Source organism: Eurypyga helias, unplaced genomic scaffold (genome assembly GCF_000690775.1).
Source record: "Eurypyga helias isolate BGI_N326 unplaced genomic scaffold, ASM69077v1 scaffold22502, whole genome shotgun sequence".
NCBI classification, from domain to species: Eukaryota; Metazoa; Chordata; class Aves; order Eurypygiformes; family Eurypygidae; genus Eurypyga; species Eurypyga helias.
This window is the reverse complement of record NW_010235597.1, coordinates 15,553-32,584: the sequence shown is the minus strand read 5'-3', so window position 1 is coordinate 32,584 and position 17,032 is coordinate 15,553. Positions and strand designations below refer to the sequence as shown.

General features: G+C 38.1%; 1 protein-coding gene across 1 annotated transcript; it reads left to right on the top strand.

Moving 5' to 3' along the window:
• The first annotated feature begins 312 nt into the window (after positions 1 to 312).
• On the top strand, positions 313 to 15,866 carry CNOT6 (CCR4-NOT transcription complex, subunit 6). The gene is made up of 11 exons (XM_010146817.1): positions 313 to 417; positions 2,811 to 2,997; positions 6,702 to 6,787; positions 7,684 to 7,788; positions 7,853 to 7,921; positions 8,293 to 8,450; positions 8,957 to 9,111; positions 10,051 to 10,205; positions 11,138 to 11,368; positions 12,702 to 12,904; positions 13,614 to 15,866. Exons 1-11 carry the CDS (start codon positions 345 to 347, stop codon positions 13,824 to 13,826), a joined length of 1,635 nt encoding a protein of 544 aa, XP_010145119.1. The 5' UTR covers positions 313 to 344; the 3' UTR covers positions 13,827 to 15,866.
• Positions 15,867 to 17,032: the final 1,166 nt, after the last annotated feature.

Below are 17,032 nucleotides of genomic sequence, written 5' to 3'. Positions count from 1 at the left end.
GACACAGTGACGTACCCATGAAAGGTGGCAGGGCACAATGTTTGAGTTGGTTTACAGATTTTGTGAAATTATTGGGTGGGGGGTTAGGCTGTCGTTTGCCATTCTAGGAGCATCAGGAATCTGTGTTCTTCCATTTTATAGCTGTCTTTCCCACTTGGCGAAGTTTGTAAATGGGCACAGGTTTTCTTTATTTGAAGTTTTGAAAAATACTTTGAACAAACATCCAATACAAAATCTTAACTGAAACGGAAATTACCTTTTAAAGAATTCTCAATATATACTATCTTAATGAATTATTTGTCTTTTTGCCCAAGGAAAAGTACGATCCACCTGATCCACGGAGGATGTACACAATTATGTCCTCAGAGGAAGCAGCCAACGGGAAGAAATCACACTGGGCAGAGTTGGAAATAAGTGGTAAGAAACTGAGAAATGGTCCTGAGTTATGAACTCATTGTAACGTCAGGGTAGCCTGTGTGGTTTGGCTTGGGCAAGAAGTCTGGAGGGGAGTTATCAACCTTGAAGTGGGTAGGGATGTGAGCTCTTCGTGTTTTAAGAAGATGGGGTGGGTGAGACTGGATTTAAGATCTAATTTGTCAAAGAGAAAAGGGTGAGGTTGGAGATGATGCATAAACATATGCTGTTACTTAAGTAATGTAACAACAGTGTTGTACGACAGTACAGTTTCTATTGAAGCAGAAGTTTTCAGTTTAAAAACAGTTGTAAATCTTTGCAATGTTCCTGAGATTTATTAAAAAAAAAAAAATCCTCCAAGAACTATGCTAGCTTTGACATACTGTTTGACTTTTGGTTCTTTTTTTGAAAATGAGATAATACTCAGAATTCATAAACATGAATTCCAACTGGTGTGGGAAACCAATCTCCCTTGATTTGTAGAGTGAATTTTGATTTTGCTACGTAAAGTGTGTTTACAAGGAAACTCAAGCAAATATTTTAAGAATTTAAAAATTATTTTGTGGCATTGTTAACTTTTGGCTGACATTCTGCTTAAATACGGAGGTTCTTTAAGAGACTGCAAAAACTGCTATGTGGTATTTCTAAATGACTGTCCAATAGAGAAATACATGGAAGGATGAATACAAATAGAGTACTTTGAATTGTGAAGCTTTTCCATCCATATCATGGACTCTGTGTCTTTCGTCAAGTGCCATGTGCCTTAACACGTGAATAGCATTCTTCACTTGAAGGTTACAGATGCAGAAACCTAGTTAAATGCTGCTTCAGGATTCAGCATTATCTATCAGCGTTAGGCTTGGCTATCCATTTGGACATCTGCTGCCTCTGCATCGGAAATGCATTAAGTGATGGCTCTTTCATGCCTGGTAATCTCACTGTAGACTGATTCTAGCCTAGAGAGGTGCAGGTAGTGAAGGGGATGGATCAGTGATGTTGATTGGAAATCCTTTCAGCTACAAGGATTTCTTTCATCACAGTCACCTGTTTGCTTTGGGAGGGGAAGAGGTGTTAATTAAAGTTTATAAATGCGGAGAACTATTGATTTGTATTTAAAACTTTTCAAAAGATTCCTTAACGAGCATTGCAGTAGCATGAATCATTTAAGAACTGTATGCGTTTGCCTTGCAAAATAAAATCTGACAGTGTTTTTGTTTTATTAATGTTCACGCTGTGTTCTCCTTGCAGAATACTTGGTCACCTGGTAGAGAAAGCCACAAAGGTTTTAACTGCTCTCATTTAAATCACTGAGCTTTTTCACTGCGGGCTTTTTTATGCCAATCACTTTCTTATAGCTCGCTGGAAATGATACCTGTATTAAACCTCTTGTTACCAGGGACTGAGTCCCAGATACACGTGTATCAGCGTAGCTTTCCCCAGGCACTAAACATGACTTCTTTTATTCTGAAGAAAATCATTTAAGGAAAGGAATTATAATGTGTGTATGTTAGTATAATATTAACCAGACTGTTCTTAATGTTGGTGAGTCACTGTGGGGTTTTTAAAGGCTGTTGCAAATAACTTTTTTGCCTTGGAGAAACTGGTATTGGTACTTTTCTTCTAATGCTTTCAATACAGTGAGACGACTTCTGTAAATGAAAAAGAAGCCACTCCTGGGGGAGGGAGGAAATCTTGGAGAGAAGAAGTGTTTTGAGACCTTCTGATGATATCTCACATTCCCTGCATGCGGCAGTGTAAAAATCTTGATTCTGTCACACAAATCCATGTTTCCACCCTTCAGTTTATACAAAAATCATCCCGTCTTTTTAAATACATGGCAGTAGTTTATGCAGCTTTTAGTTGAATGCCAGATGGAAATCCATGTTCTCAACTAAGCATTTTAGTCACCCTAAATATAGTGCTTCTATCTGTTCCTGGCTGGATTAATGCCATAGAATAAAAATTTTTGGTTTGAAAGATGTTGCACGGAAATAAGGGCGAACCGAAGGAGCATCTTTCATCTCAACATAAACTATAATTGAAAAAAATCTGTTTCTTGCATCTCTGTTGATGACTGAATTTATGGTCAGTTAGCAAATATGTCTTATTTCGTATGGAACTTGAGAAAGATGTTGAAGTATGGATTGGGGAAAAAAAAAACCCAAGCAAGCTAAGCGTGCCTGGCAACACCTTACATTATCTTGTGTGTTGCTGAATTTTTTTTTTATGCTAGAATCAGTGACTGATGGAATTTTCATGGAATGAAGTAATAAATTCCACAACAAACAAAACTCCCCCTTGAGCCCCCCACCCCATACATGCCTAGAAAATGTGTAATTATTGTTAACCCTATATATTTTCAACATTCTGTTTTCTTTTGTACCTTCTTTCCACAGGGAAAGTGAGAAGCTTGAGTTCGTCATTGTGGACACTGACCCATTTGACAGCTTTGCATCTCAGTGACAATTCCTTATCCCGTATTCCTTCAGACATTGCCAAGCTTCACAATCTGGTATATTTGGACCTGTCCTCTAATAAAATTCGCAGTTTACCAGCAGAGCTCGGAAACATGGTGTCACTCAGGTATGTGTATTTTAACAGGAGTTAAAATAGTTCTCTTACTGTCTTTGTAGCAACAGTTTAAATTTCAGCACAGTCGTGTAAATGAAAAGCATAAATAAATTCCCCTTCCTCACTTCTTTTTGCCTGTCTCCCTGAATACTTGGTATGGTCTGTGCAGCTATAGCAATGCTGGCTTTTCCGTGATCTCCCATTCCGATGTGTGACAGTACTGAATGAGCTTCAGAAGTCCTCGGTTTGATAGCAGTCGCCCCTTTGATGTTTTTCCAAGTCAGGTTTCCTCTCTTACGCATCTCTTGCCAGACTCTCTTACAAATCTTCATGTGGCATTTTTCTCTAAGAAATACTGTTACACAAAAAATAGCTTTTAGCACATAGTAAGGTAGGAAAAATGTCAGATTAAACATTCACAGTCATGCTAACTACATTTTTTTCCTCTTTATTATCTTTAGTAATTATTTTTGACAATAGTTCTTATTCTCTTTATTTTTTAGCCACTGCAACTTGTCTAATACTATTCCCTTTCCCACCTTTGATGTCATGTAACTGCATTCCTCTACAAACTGGGAACAAGAAAAAAAAAGTTCTAAATCCACCTTTTTTCCTCTCAATTTTACAATTCCAAGATGTACAAAGTTTGCATGGAATGATACCTCCTTTTGGAAGTGAATCATGGAAAGTTATGCCTGTTTAGATTATATTCAAGGCTGCAGCATTTTGCTTTGTAAAAACACTGTTATGTATAAATTATTTGTATAAGTATCTACAGGCAACATTCTTTTGCCCTTGATCCAGAGGAAGAGTTGTATCTTAGGTTTATTAGACAGTTACCAGTTATTGCCTTCATTGCTTTTAATTTTGAAGACACTTATGGACAGCTTTCTTGATCAGCTCCAGAAAACACTGAGTAACGAGAATGTTATTGGAAGAAAAGAAGAGGACAATAGAGAAATGGGCTGCCAGCACAGTTCTAATGAAGCTGGAAACGAAGCAAGTTTGCACATAGAAATATCAGTCACTGCATTTTCTTCTACTTTAGAAAAGTCCACTCTGTTGGAGAGGATTAAACTAGTTGATTAAATTGGTACTAAAAGCTCAAATTCCAAAGCAGTTAAAGTCTCAACCTTGGGGGCTGAGCAAAGGGACCCTGCTTTTTAGAGCATAATTGGCAGCTCTGTTTCACAGTGTGTTGTATGGTTGTTTTCAGCTGTGAAGTACTCTGTTCTAAAGAAAGCTTTGTGTTACTGTTTCAATTCAAAGCCATTATTAGTAACAGGTTTCATCCCTCCTTTGTCCATTCCTCAGGTATTGTGAGTTAGCAATCCTAAATTTACTGGAACATTCTCAAAGTCATCTCTGTACTTCGTGCTTTTATTTTTGTTAGTCTTTTTGCTTTTAAAATAGCGTTGTAAATGTAATACTCGTGGCATGGGATTAGCTTAGCTTTGTATAGTCATCAGTAGTGTCTAAAGATCCTATGCCTTCTTCCCAACACATTTCCCAGTTTATTCTGGCTGATTCTATGAAGCTTCAGCTCTTCCAAGACCTTAAGTCTCTTCTGCATAGAGAAAGCTAAATTCTGTGAATGTGAAACGCATAGCTGAGGTCTAGGATCGCACTAGTTTTCTATTTATGACCAAAACATAACACTCGAATCCAGATCTCTAGACATGAAAAGCTGGTGCATTATCCACTTTACTCTGTGTCCTCAGCAACTGCAGCTGATACAGAGTTTCTTGTCACTGGGGTGAAAGTGAAGAAAAACCCCTAAGTGCATCATACGTGATAGTGCTCTGCAGGTCTCAGCTGTGCTGGAGTTTTGTGTTTCAGGCTGGCTTTTACTGCAGACGCTTCCCATGGCTTCTGGGAAGTTGTTCAAACTAACGGTAATTCAACACTGGGCATTGCTGATATCCTCAGCCCCAGCAATCATTTGTGCTCTCACACTTGAGGATTGGTAACAGGTCTTCAGCTCCCACATCTGGAGCTCTGGGTTTGGTCTGTATGGGAAAGCTTGCCTAAGGCTCCTGGCATCTCCCTTTTTACTGCTGGTGCTTGAAGAAAGAGGTGTCAGTAAGAATTCTGATCTTTGCAGAAAGAGGAGGAAAAATAACCACTGTAACATGTTATCTTTGGAAAGCTCAGCTGTAAAACAGATTCTCTTTGATACGCCTGAAAGAACTAGTGGGATTTGCTTGTGATCCCCTTTGCTGTGTAGAGGGGGTGGGTTCTGCGGAGGCAAGGATCATTAGAGAAAATATTTCTTGCAACTGAGGGAGAAAGTGTAATGATACCTACTACTGTGCCATTTTTCCAGCTCGGTGTTTTTCCTCTAGAAGAATTCAGTGTATTTTTCATAATTCATACGTAACTCTTTAGACTTAAGCAGTGCTTTGAAAAACTCTTAAAGAACAAACTAGTACTTTATAATGTCACGTAGAATGTCATCCCTAAAAATAATTGTGATTTAAATCCCAAATGTCTATGGAAGCGTTGAGAACTAGTGGAGATGGTTTTTTAATTACTTTTTTTAAACCTCTCCCATCCTCTTTCTTTCTGCCATGTGCCTCAGTCATGCTTAGAAACCCCAGAATGTTACAGTGGGCTTCAGAGTTTCTCTCTAAAATACGTGCTTTTTTCTAGGGGATTTTACCTTGAAAAAACCCCATTTGGCTAGGTGTGCTGTAGTCTGGCAGTCAGTTCAGCAACGACTTGGCATTTCTAGATAACACAGTGAAATAAGAAAGTCCCCTCCTGTATATTCTTCCACTGTTGCGCACCCCAGAGTGTCTCTGGAACAAGCCACTTTACTCCTACCAAGGTTTCTAAATATGCAGTGACACAGAGAATTTCTCAGGAAGTCCTTGTTAGGGAAGGACCAGGCAGAGTGTCCTTTTGAAATGCAAGGCTGGAAGGAGAGTTGCGTCTGCTTCAGAAGCTGTCTTAGGAAACTGAAAGAGCTAGGGTAACTCATACTTTTCGAGTCTCCAGGCACCAAGTTGTAAACACTTTGAGGTATGAACTTTAGGTTGAACATGGTGAGGAGATTCTTCACTGTTCATATGGGAATGCGTTTAAGAAGGTTAGAAGCTCCTAACAAGTCCCTTCTCTCTGCTCAATTTGTTGCGGTATCAGAATTCAGGCCATGAATTCTGTTCCTGTCTGCATACTGGTTAAGTTAAAAAGCATGTATTTTGTCTTGATGTTGAAATTGTGGGGAAAAAACCAAACAAACTCAACAAAATGACAGGAAGTTACTACTGTAATTTACTTTTACATGGTAATGTCATAGCTCTACTCGTACTGCTGTGATCCTGGATTCTTTGCTCATTCGTTTTCTGGGATATAATTTCCCTTTATTTGGCCTTTAATCACAGCTGAACGGCTTCATGGTCTGGTTTGTCAGAGCTGTTACTGTTACATTACTTGTAGTTACTAAAGTATTTAAATATTGTTAAAGTTTACAAAATTTCTGACTTTTAAAGATGAACTCACTAAATGCCTACTTTCTTCTGTACTTCAGCATGACTGATACGTGTGGCCTGTGTGTGCGAGTACAGCAGGATTTCCCTAACTATTGCTGTTTAGTCTTGGAGATTTTCAATATTGTGGTTTGCTAGTATACTATTTCTTTCAGTTAAATTCCTTGTACTGTACTGCTGAGGACTGGTCTGTTTTCAGCCCTATAATTCTTGCTCTGTCTACAGGGAACTACATTTAAATAACAACCTGTTACGAGTTTTACCTTTTGAGCTGGGAAAACTGTTCCAGTTACAGACTTTGGGTCTGAAAGGTATTACTACTTTTTCTTGGTATCTGTGCTTTGTTCAATAAGTTCATAAATGTTACTGAATAGCAATCCCAGATGTAGCTACTTACTCCGTGTTTATAATTATTGTTATTTAGGGATTAGTTCTAAAAAAGAAACAGAACTAATCTGGCGAAGCACTCCACATTTAAAGAGGTTTGCTTCTCTTTCTGCAAAGCGAGCCCAGGCTTTGTTGCTTGCAAAGGGGTTGGATACAGTTCTGTTTTAACTAAGAAATGGGCTGCAGTTAAGTTCATTTCACTCCAACCCAAACGGGAGCATGCTGCGTACTGCTGTCGGGTACTGTGCTGTTTATGCAAGCAGCAATTTAAACCTCTTTCCAATTATTTTTTTCTCTGAACTGTATGAATTCTAGCTATAAAATTGCTGACCTGAGGGGAACTTGTATCACAAAGTCAGGAACACTGGATGATAAGTCTCAAAAGTCTGGTTTTCTCCCCTTAAAAATGGATAATTGCAATGTGCGTTGTCCCTGAAAACTTTCAGAGTCTGCTTATGCATTTGGCAGATGGTAGACCCTCTACTTGGAGATGCCTGGCAAATAAACTGATGGTGGGTGTTTACTCACGTCGAGCAAAGCAAGCAGAGGTGGCTCATGTGTTTGGCCTCATCAGCTCTGCCTCGGGGTTGTACTGTGCCAGTTCTTGTCAGATCCGCTGGCCACCCTTGGGGTGGTCGGTCAGAAGACAGACGCAGGAGGGGAGGTGTTTTGTGGGGTTGAAGGCCTGAGATTTGAAACCTCTAAGCAGTTCATATTAAAGGCAGTATCTTTCCTCAGGGATGCCAGCTGAGAACACTGATGCATAAGTTCATAATGGTTCTCTACACTTTATTCAGTATTTCTGTAAATGTGTTTGCAGGAAATCCGCTTACACAGGATATTCTGAACCTTTATCAGGAACCAGATGGGACACGACGGCTACTGAACTATTTGCTTGATAATTTGGCAGGTACTGCAAAAAGAAGTAAGTGATCATGCTGTGTAAAATAAACGTGATCATCACTTGTATCTCTAAAATGTTCCCATAGTTTCAACAGAACAACCACCTCCAAGATCTTGGATTATGTTGCAAGAACCAGACCGTACAAGACCGACAGGTACTGTAACTTTTTTCCCCTGTTAGTATAAGATCCACAGCTTTTATATCTTAACAGTAAAGCACCACTTGGCATAAAGTACATTTGTCTGCTATTTACTGCATTAACCATGTAAGGGGGGATGTTGGTGGGTTTTGTTTTCTAATTAAATGCTAGAAGACATCTGCCATAAGTCCAAACTTGAAATTTATTTTCCTTGAAGGACTAACATTTTTTTTTTTAAGGATAGATAAATATGCTGCATTTTGGTTCAAGCAAATGAAGCATGAACTGATAAATTTGCAGAAGACAAAGCTGAAGAACATAATTAGGTTTGAGGGTTTTTTTTTGTTTAAATATATCAGTGTGTAAGTAAACTTACTGTTCTACAGCCTTGTTTTCTGTCATGTGTTACAACGTACTCTGCGATAAATACGCTACCCGGCAGTTGTATGGCTATTGTCCATCTTGGGCATTGAACTGGGAATACAGAAAAAAAGCCATTATGCAGGAAATCCTGAGCTGCAATGCTGACATCATAAGTCTTCAGGTAAAAGACATACTATTATTTCTTTTCCTTTTCTATTCCCATGTGCTGGTTTCTCTGTATTGAATGTATTTACAGTAAATGGTCTGTTTTTCAAAACCTGAAAACAAAAGAAAAAAAGTGGTGTTTAGAACATTATTTGTTGCTTGACATCAAAAGAATGCTTTTCAGCCCACACAGTTGGAATGTGAACCAGCAGCTGCTGATCAAAGGCATCTACGTGGGGGTGTCTTTGTGCCTCTGTGTGTATGTGGGGCTATAATTGACACATTTTCAAATAAAAGGCTTGAGATAATCATAACTCTAGGGATTACAGAAATTCATTTATATTTTCTTAAAATAGGGGTATTGCTCTCAAATTTGCATTCTCTGATGTACTTAATTCTTACAATTTTTTACCCTTAAATCTAACTTGAAAGTGATTTACACTTCTGAAGAGTCTAAATAATACCGGTCTTCTGTACTTGGCTAATAGTACATTCATGCTGCACTGTCTTACAACTTCACAGGAGGTTGAAACCGAACAGTACTACAGCTTTTTCCTGGTAGAACTGAAAGAACGTGGCTACAATGGATTCTTCAGTCCAAAATCTAGAGCTAGGACAATGTCAGAACAGGAAAGAAAACACGTTGATGGTTGTGCAATATTTTTCAAAACAGAAAAGTAAGTGGTGTGTTTTGCAGAGCCTTCTGTTGTGTCGTGTTCTCTTCCATGTGATTTCTCAGGTCAGTCTGTAGCTCAAACAGGTTGGCATTAGTTGCCCTTCTGTAGCCATTCCGTGTTTCTTACAGGGCGTTCCTCTCGTTAGAAAGAGTGGTCTGTATGAGAGAAACCATTCTGTGTGTAACTAGCAAGAGAGAATTTTACCTTGAAGTCTCGTTTAAGTTGAAATTTTGTTCTGTTAGAGCAGTGCAGGTTAGGAGTTCACTAAATTACACTTCAGTTGTTGAGTGTGTCCCAACCATTAGGTGTTAATAATGAAAAATGAAACAAATGTCATAATTTCATCCTTTTCTTAAGTAAAGGAATTGTTAATCCCCAGAATTGCTGAAATAAGACCTCAGATGACATGGACTTTTTGATATATTAGCCTTCTGACAAAGCAAAAGACAAGGCACTCTATCACTGCTTGCTTCTGGCAAAAAAGCCATTATAAGAGCTGCAGCACTGACTGACTGTGTCCTGTTGTACAGCTGTTTGGATATGAGGGAAATACCTTCCCTTCCTCCTCCTGCTTCCATTCTTTTGTGTCCGCAAGTGGGTGCCAGGTTTGATACCTTTTGGCTTGGAAAAATTTTAGTCCTTCTGTATTAAACCTGCATCTTTGAACTAGAACCTGGTGAAGAATTAGAAACAAGCACTCCTTCTGTATAGTGTCTCTCTCACATCTTTTAATTCAGACTAAGCTAGTGTAAAATACATAAACACTGTTAGGAAAACTGTATCCTTCGAGTTCAGTTTAGGTTTTAATGAAATCATGTGATTGGCTGAGATTTTCACATCATAAATGTGTTTGAGCTTTAATTACAAAGAGATAAAAATACCTATAACTTTCCTTTTGTATCTGGCGGCTGAAAAACATACACGACGTTTCTGTTTCAGGTTCACTTTGGTTCAGAAACATACTGTTGAGTTCAATCAACTGGCTATGGCAAACTCAGAAGGTTCGGAAGCGATGCTGAACAGAGTTATGACAAAAGATAACATCGGAGTGGCTGTGTTGTTAGAACTGCGAAAGGAGTTGATAGAAATGTCGTGTGAGTAGCGTTAACTTTTTAATAGATTGTGTTTTGTAAATTAAAAAATTGACTCTTCCTGTAGTAAACCAGAGAAACGATGTTCTGCAGATGAATATAACTTTGCACATTGTATGCTCGGGCAAATCTGTTTCAGAAGAGGATTTGGAGGAAAGCCATGTTGCTTAAACATTGAAGATTGTATTTTTTAAGCAAAAAGGTGTAAGTTGGGGGAGGGGGGTCAAGACTGATATTTTTGTTTGTTTGAAGTTATGTACAGGTATCCGAGTCAGTTGGTGTTAATCGTGTGTTTCTGGACCACGTATCTGCATCATTTCAGCTTGTTATTTTCTTTGCTGTCATGCTTATACGACCTGTTTGTTCTGCCCTGTCATTCTTAATTAAGGAAACGTAAATTGGCTTTGTAAGTGTCGCAGTGGGTAACTACTCGACCTGTGTTATATTTATCCAAATGATATTTTATTAATTCAGATTCTGACAAGGTTTTTAAGAAGCACTTCTAGCAAGAGAGGTAACTTACAATGCGAATAACTTAAAATTCAGAGCTCATTGCCTAATAAGATCTGTGCAGGCCTTGTTTACTGTTACAACCTGAGGAAAGCTGTTGTAGTTTTTTAGAATAACACTATTTGCCTGTAATTAGGATTATCTGTTATTTATGTTAACTCACAATATTCTTAGATACGTAAGCATTACCTGTAAGAACATTGTTAATGGTCTTGAATGTGAAACACAATTATTCCTAATGCTTTATATCAGCTAAACCAGTAGCTGTAAGAGGACTTACATGACCCTCTTAAAGAGGATTGGTTTAATAACATTTATACTGTTATTTTATGGTTTTCTCACCTGAAACTTCTTGTTTAAAATGCAATAAGTAGTGTTTTCTGTTGCTGACCATGTAAGGTGAATAATTGATTTCTAAATTTTAGCTGGAAAGCCACATCTTGGGATGGAAAAGCAGCTAGTTCTTGTAGCTAATGCACATATGCATTGGGACCCAGATTATTCTGATGTGAAGCTGGTTCAGACTATGATGTTCCTGTCCGAGGTAAAGAACATTATTGATAAAGCTTCTCGTAGTCTCAAACCTGGTGTTTCGGGAGAACTTGGAACCATTCCACTTGTACTGTGTGCAGATCTCAATTCTCTACCAGACTCTGGTAAGAGTTCAATTTCTTTTTTTTTTTTTTTAGACTGTTTTAAAGTGTGTAAGAATTTAAATTTTAAGGTCTTGTGTTTTTAAAAGCCATTCTCAACTTAGAGAATCCATTGGTATCATAAGCTTGAAGGCACTAAGAAAGTGGAAGTGGCAAAAGATAGAACTGTTTCTTCTGTGAGTGACCTTACTGCCTGTGTAGCAGTATAGCTATGTCTGGTCTTTCAGAAGCATTTTCTTTGCTGTCTTACAATACAGGAATGGAAAGGAAAAACATACCTTCCAAAAATAAGTGGAAACATGAATGTGTTGCTGATAATTGAGTTTACTTAAGTGTGAGAAGATAGGGTCTTCTCTTCGAAGTTGCCACCATACCGTCATTTTCTGCAGCCCAGTTGTTGTGGGATTTCTGAATTGAATACGTCTCCCATCGGAAAGGGAGCTCTTCACTTCAGAACTCTTTACTGACATACAACAGATTTTTTTGACTTGGTAGCAACTTTATAGTAAGAACAGGTTCAGTCATTGGCCATCTTGGCTTTCTCAGGTCCCCCTCAAGTGCTGAACTCAGGAGCCATCCTTCCATTTTCTTGCTAGTGGTTCAATATAATAGTTTCCATTCCTGGTTCCTCTTCCTTGTGGACTCTGCCTGGCAACTCTTAACACCTGTTAGGGTTGATAGGAGCAGTTACTGCTCAGCAGTACTGGAAATCTGATATTTTTTGATCCCAGGAAGGCAAGTATCTCTACTGGCTATTGCAATAGCCAGTTCTGCGATTCATATGTCTGATTGTGTCTTCAGAACAACTAATTGCTGCTTTTACTTTCCAGAACCATAACACACCTCTTCTGAAACTGGGGCATGATCGTAGTTTCCAAGGCACAAATCTTGTCAATTTGGCTTTTCAGCCTCCTTAAAGTTATTTGAAAAGTTTATTTGAAGTAGTGTTACAAAATTTGGGTGTTTTTGTAACATTTTCGCCAAAGAGAGTTGAAAGCCAGGACTTGAGCATAGATACAAGGAGAGGAGGAAGCTGACTCTACCTAACATCTACAGAATTTCACTTCCACTTTATCTTGTCCCTCCATCTGTTCCTTATTAACCTTCTTGCTTTTTGTTACCAAAGTATGTCTCTTTGTTCTAGGTGACGTTTACTCTTGATATACATACACATTCTCTTTCCATTTTAAAAGAACTACTGCTGACTGCGTTGTATATATGTTAAGGTTTTGTGTATATAAAGCATAAAGTTGCATGTGTGACTTTGAAGTACCTACACACTTACTTGCTGAATGCTCGTTAATACCTCCTTGTGTGTATGTGCCTCTCCTAATAGGTGTTGTTGAGTACTTGAGCACTGGTGGAGTGGAAACAAACCACAAAGATTTTAAGGAACTGAGATACAATGAAAGTCTTACTAACTTCAGCTGTAATGGAAAAAATGGAACAACAAATGGAAGAATTACACATGGTTTCAAGTTGAAGAGTGCCTATGAGAATGGTCTCATGCCTTACACAAATTACACATTTGACTTCAAGGTAAGGCCTTGGCTGATAATTTGGGAAAGCTTTCCATTTTGAAGCTTTAACTACTTGTTGTATGAAATTGTTCAGCGAGGAGGTTTAATCTGTTTGGGAAGCTCACAGTAAATTCACCAAGTTTATATTGAAGCCATGGCAAACTAGAGTGCCCAACACTTCAGTCTGCTAGAAACCAAATTTTCCTTTTTCTTCTTAGTAACTTGGAATAGATTGGCAAGAGTTTGGGGTGCTGTTAACCTTCCCTGTAAATAGGGAGATTTTGTATTTTAATAACTTCCAAGCCAAATGAAATAGTACAACAGGGCCCTTTGAACTGTCAGCTGCAAGGAAACAATCCATGTTGCTGCTGGAAAACTCTCAGTGGGCTGTTGCCCAGGGGAAACATAGATGGCTCTTTACCTCTGCAGAGTCTGGTAAATGTGACTTAAGTTACACAGGAGGTTGGAAATTACAACCCCCAAAGCATATCAGAAGTGATACAGGGCAGACTTTTCCTAATCTGTACTGAGCAACCCCTGGGGTGTGGGGAGGTAGCAGTGGATCTCCTGAATTGATGATGTGCTGTGGAGAAGGCAGGGTAGCATTTCACTTACTCGTAATTCTGAGCTCACCTTTTGTTTGGAGAGTAACTTGAGTTAAGAATATGTACTCATACCCTTACATGTAATAATTCTAATAACTGATTCTATTTCTTCTCTTGTTTTAGGGTATTATTGACTACATCTTCTACTCTAAACCTCAGCTAAACATACTTGGCATTCTTGGACCTTTGGATCATCATTGGTTAATAGAGAACAATATAAGTGGTTGTCCACATCCACTCATCCCTTCTGACCACTTCTCACTTTTTGCACAACTGGAGCTTTTGCTGCCTTTCCTGCCTCCTGTAAATGGAATCCATCTCCCGGGCAGGAGGTAGTCAAGTACATTTTAGAGGGCAACCTCAATCTAACTTGTACAATTGTAAAATCTGAATATAGAGGAGTGAGGTATGGCCAACAGGGATTTTTTTTCTTAATAATCTTAATCTTAAATCTAATTATTTGCTAAAGACATAGTAAAAGCCAGGTGCTATCAACAGACACAATTCTGAGCCCAACATACTTTGTATACTGTTCGACAGCGATTGGTGCATTTGCACCTTTCTTTAATATGTTACAATTAACCTTCCTGTTTCTTTCTCCAACGTGACATTTTCATGCCTTGAAATAGGGAATTGTTATACAGTATATTCTCTTTGCACAGTTATCTGTAGCACTACTTTTTTGAGGCCAGTAGGAACATCCACCGAACATTCTTCCGTACTTCACTCCCTCCTTTTTCAGACTTGTTTGTAAAATATAGAATTTGAATTTAGCCTTTATTGATTGTATATGAACAACAGAAAACCTGATTTATGAGATTTTGTACTTTAAAAAAAAAAAAAAGAAAAGAAAAATCAGATTTGGAAAATGATTGTATTGTAAACTAAGGCTAAATTTTTATCTGTTTTCATGTGTTATAAAGGCCAGCTTGTAAAAGAGGTTGTCACAGGTTTTCTCTGCTAATGATTTGCACTCTTAGGGTTTCGTTAGCCCTTTTGTACTACTTTTTATGTTCAGTTGAGAACGTTGCTTTTAAAATCCAAACCTATAGAAGCTTAATAACTTAGAGATCTCTGAAGTACATTCTGTCTATTTCTGATTGAAAAAGAGAAAAGCATGGAGTTCTCGCAGAACAGATAAGCTAAGCAGTGAATATAAGGAGACCTGTATGGATTGAAAGGTATTGCTGGTGTGTATACGCTCAGATATTTCCCTCATCTCTAACCTCTGCAGTAAAATTTAGGGATACTTGTGTACAGCTTCTTCGTTTCTGTTCTAAACACTTGTCCTATCTCCACTGTGCCTGCTTAAATTTGTTCTCGACTAGCACTGCCTGTGCATGCAGAGAGATCCTGTGCATCCTCTTTTATTTTTTTTAAATAATGTTAACACTTGTGAAAATTTTATGAAGATACTTTTGTATAAGCTGTGGCATCTTTTTTTTTTTCCTATGTGAAGCATTGAATATCACACTTTCGGAACATGTTCAGGTTATGGGTACACAGTTTCTAGCTTCTAAGACCCATGCACTGCTTCTCTCAGTGTCATTGCACAGTGCCCTTTTTCCCACTCAGAATTACTATCATGTGAACTCTATTCTGTTTAAGTGTGTTCCTCAGTTTCAGAAAGTATAACTCTTTCAAGAAAAAAACCAACCCCAACCCTACGTTTTCTGTTGATGAAGCAGTGTAAAATAAATGCGTTTTCAATGCAGGTCCCAAAGACAATTCTTCAGATCACTTATTTTTTTAAAGTGACCAAGTCTTCTTTTAAAGTGTCAAGCAAGGCTAAAGTTGTAGTGTACCCTCAGTGCCATTTGTGTCATGAAGCCAAGTATGTAACAGCTTACGAATTTAACTTGTCTATTAGTATCCTAAAAGGGAGAATTTATCATCTCCTTAAACTAATACAGCTTGAATAATCAATTTAAAAATAAAAAGGAGATAGAGAGCTTGGTCGTAAACAGCTTTTGTTTCAGCTGCGGGCAGGGAAGCAAAAGGACACTGAGCATTAAGAGAAAACTTTCTAAATATTGTGAATTTTTATATATAAAGAGAGTGGATTGGTAATAATGATTCAAAATTTTATTGAAAAGTAGTCAGCACGTAAGTGTGCTCAAAGCCTTCTGGTTTATGCTGAAAGTAAAAATTACAAACAGTTCGGATATGGAAAATGTACATTTTTAAAATTTCAGTAGGAGAAATTTTGATCTTGAATCCTTGTCTGGGACCTGACCTCTTGGGGTTATTTTGGTTTTAGTTGTGAAAACACCAAACATGTCCAGTTTATAATCAGTACATTGAAATGCTGGTAGTATTGCTGTAGTAGACTTAATGCGTAGTGTTACTTTTTTTCTGTTTGGGTTTTTTTTGAGTTTTTTTGTAAAGTGTGAATAAAAGGTGTTTTACTCATGTTTCCTTAATGATGTCTTGGTAATGTACATCATGACAATTTCCAGTGGTGATGAGCCAATTTAGCTTGTCAAACTGAGCAGACTATTTTTCTTTTCTGATTATCTGGATTGTGTAAGGAGTCCAGGAAGCTTTACAGAAGGGGAAGGGAAGCACTTACTCATTTTGTATTTCTTAGAGGGGGATAATTTACTTTAATAGATGCTGGAGCTTGAGTGCACTTGTTAGATTCTAAAGGTTTGAGCTTTATCCGATATGTGTTCTCCTGTATCTCTTAGTCTTAAAAAAAGTTTGAATTCATGACAGCGTGTTAAAATATGGCCCCTTGTGCTTTTGGAGACACAACTGTTCCTGCTTAGTCACCTTACAGTCTAAGGGTCCATTTAAGTAACCGTTTCCTCCAGCTTTTATACTAATCCCTCAGGTCCCAATCGAAAACCCACTGAATACATTGCAGAGGCTCCTCTGGCGTCACTGGGTTTTAACTGGACTGCACCTATGACCAGGGGCTGAAGGAAGGAGGATGAAAGATCAGATGGCACCAAAACAGAGCTGAGATAAACTTTGTCAAACAATCTCTCAAAGAAAATATACTTGTGTGTCAGATCTAACTCAGAAGTCTCAATTTCCAGCTATAACATAGAATAAGGCAATAAACCGTGTCTTCACAAAATCAAAATGTTTGCTTCAGAGTTTTCAACATAAAATGGTTATTTGCAATATTTTTATTCGAGGTGGTTTTGGATGTTGCCATAATGTACCTTCAGTGTTCTTGTTGTAAAAGCACATACAGCAAAAGTCACATCCTTGGGGTTGAAAGGATTTTGTTAGGTTAGACCAGGCTTTTTTCCACTTAAACTACAGTCAACCACATCTTGTCTAGTTTTATTTACATTTACCAAGAATTCTGGGTGTCAAAGTGTAAATTGAAATATACCTTTAACTAAAAGAATTAGAGTACCAGACTAATACCACAAGCTTTTAACATAACGCAGGGCGGGGGGAGAGTGGGGGGTGGGAGAAGAGCATATGAATCGGTGTGTGTTGTAATTATTTTGTCCTTTTAGCTTTAAAAAAAAAAAAAAGGTAAATCTGGTTAGCATTTGACAAATCTGACTTTTAAGCACATT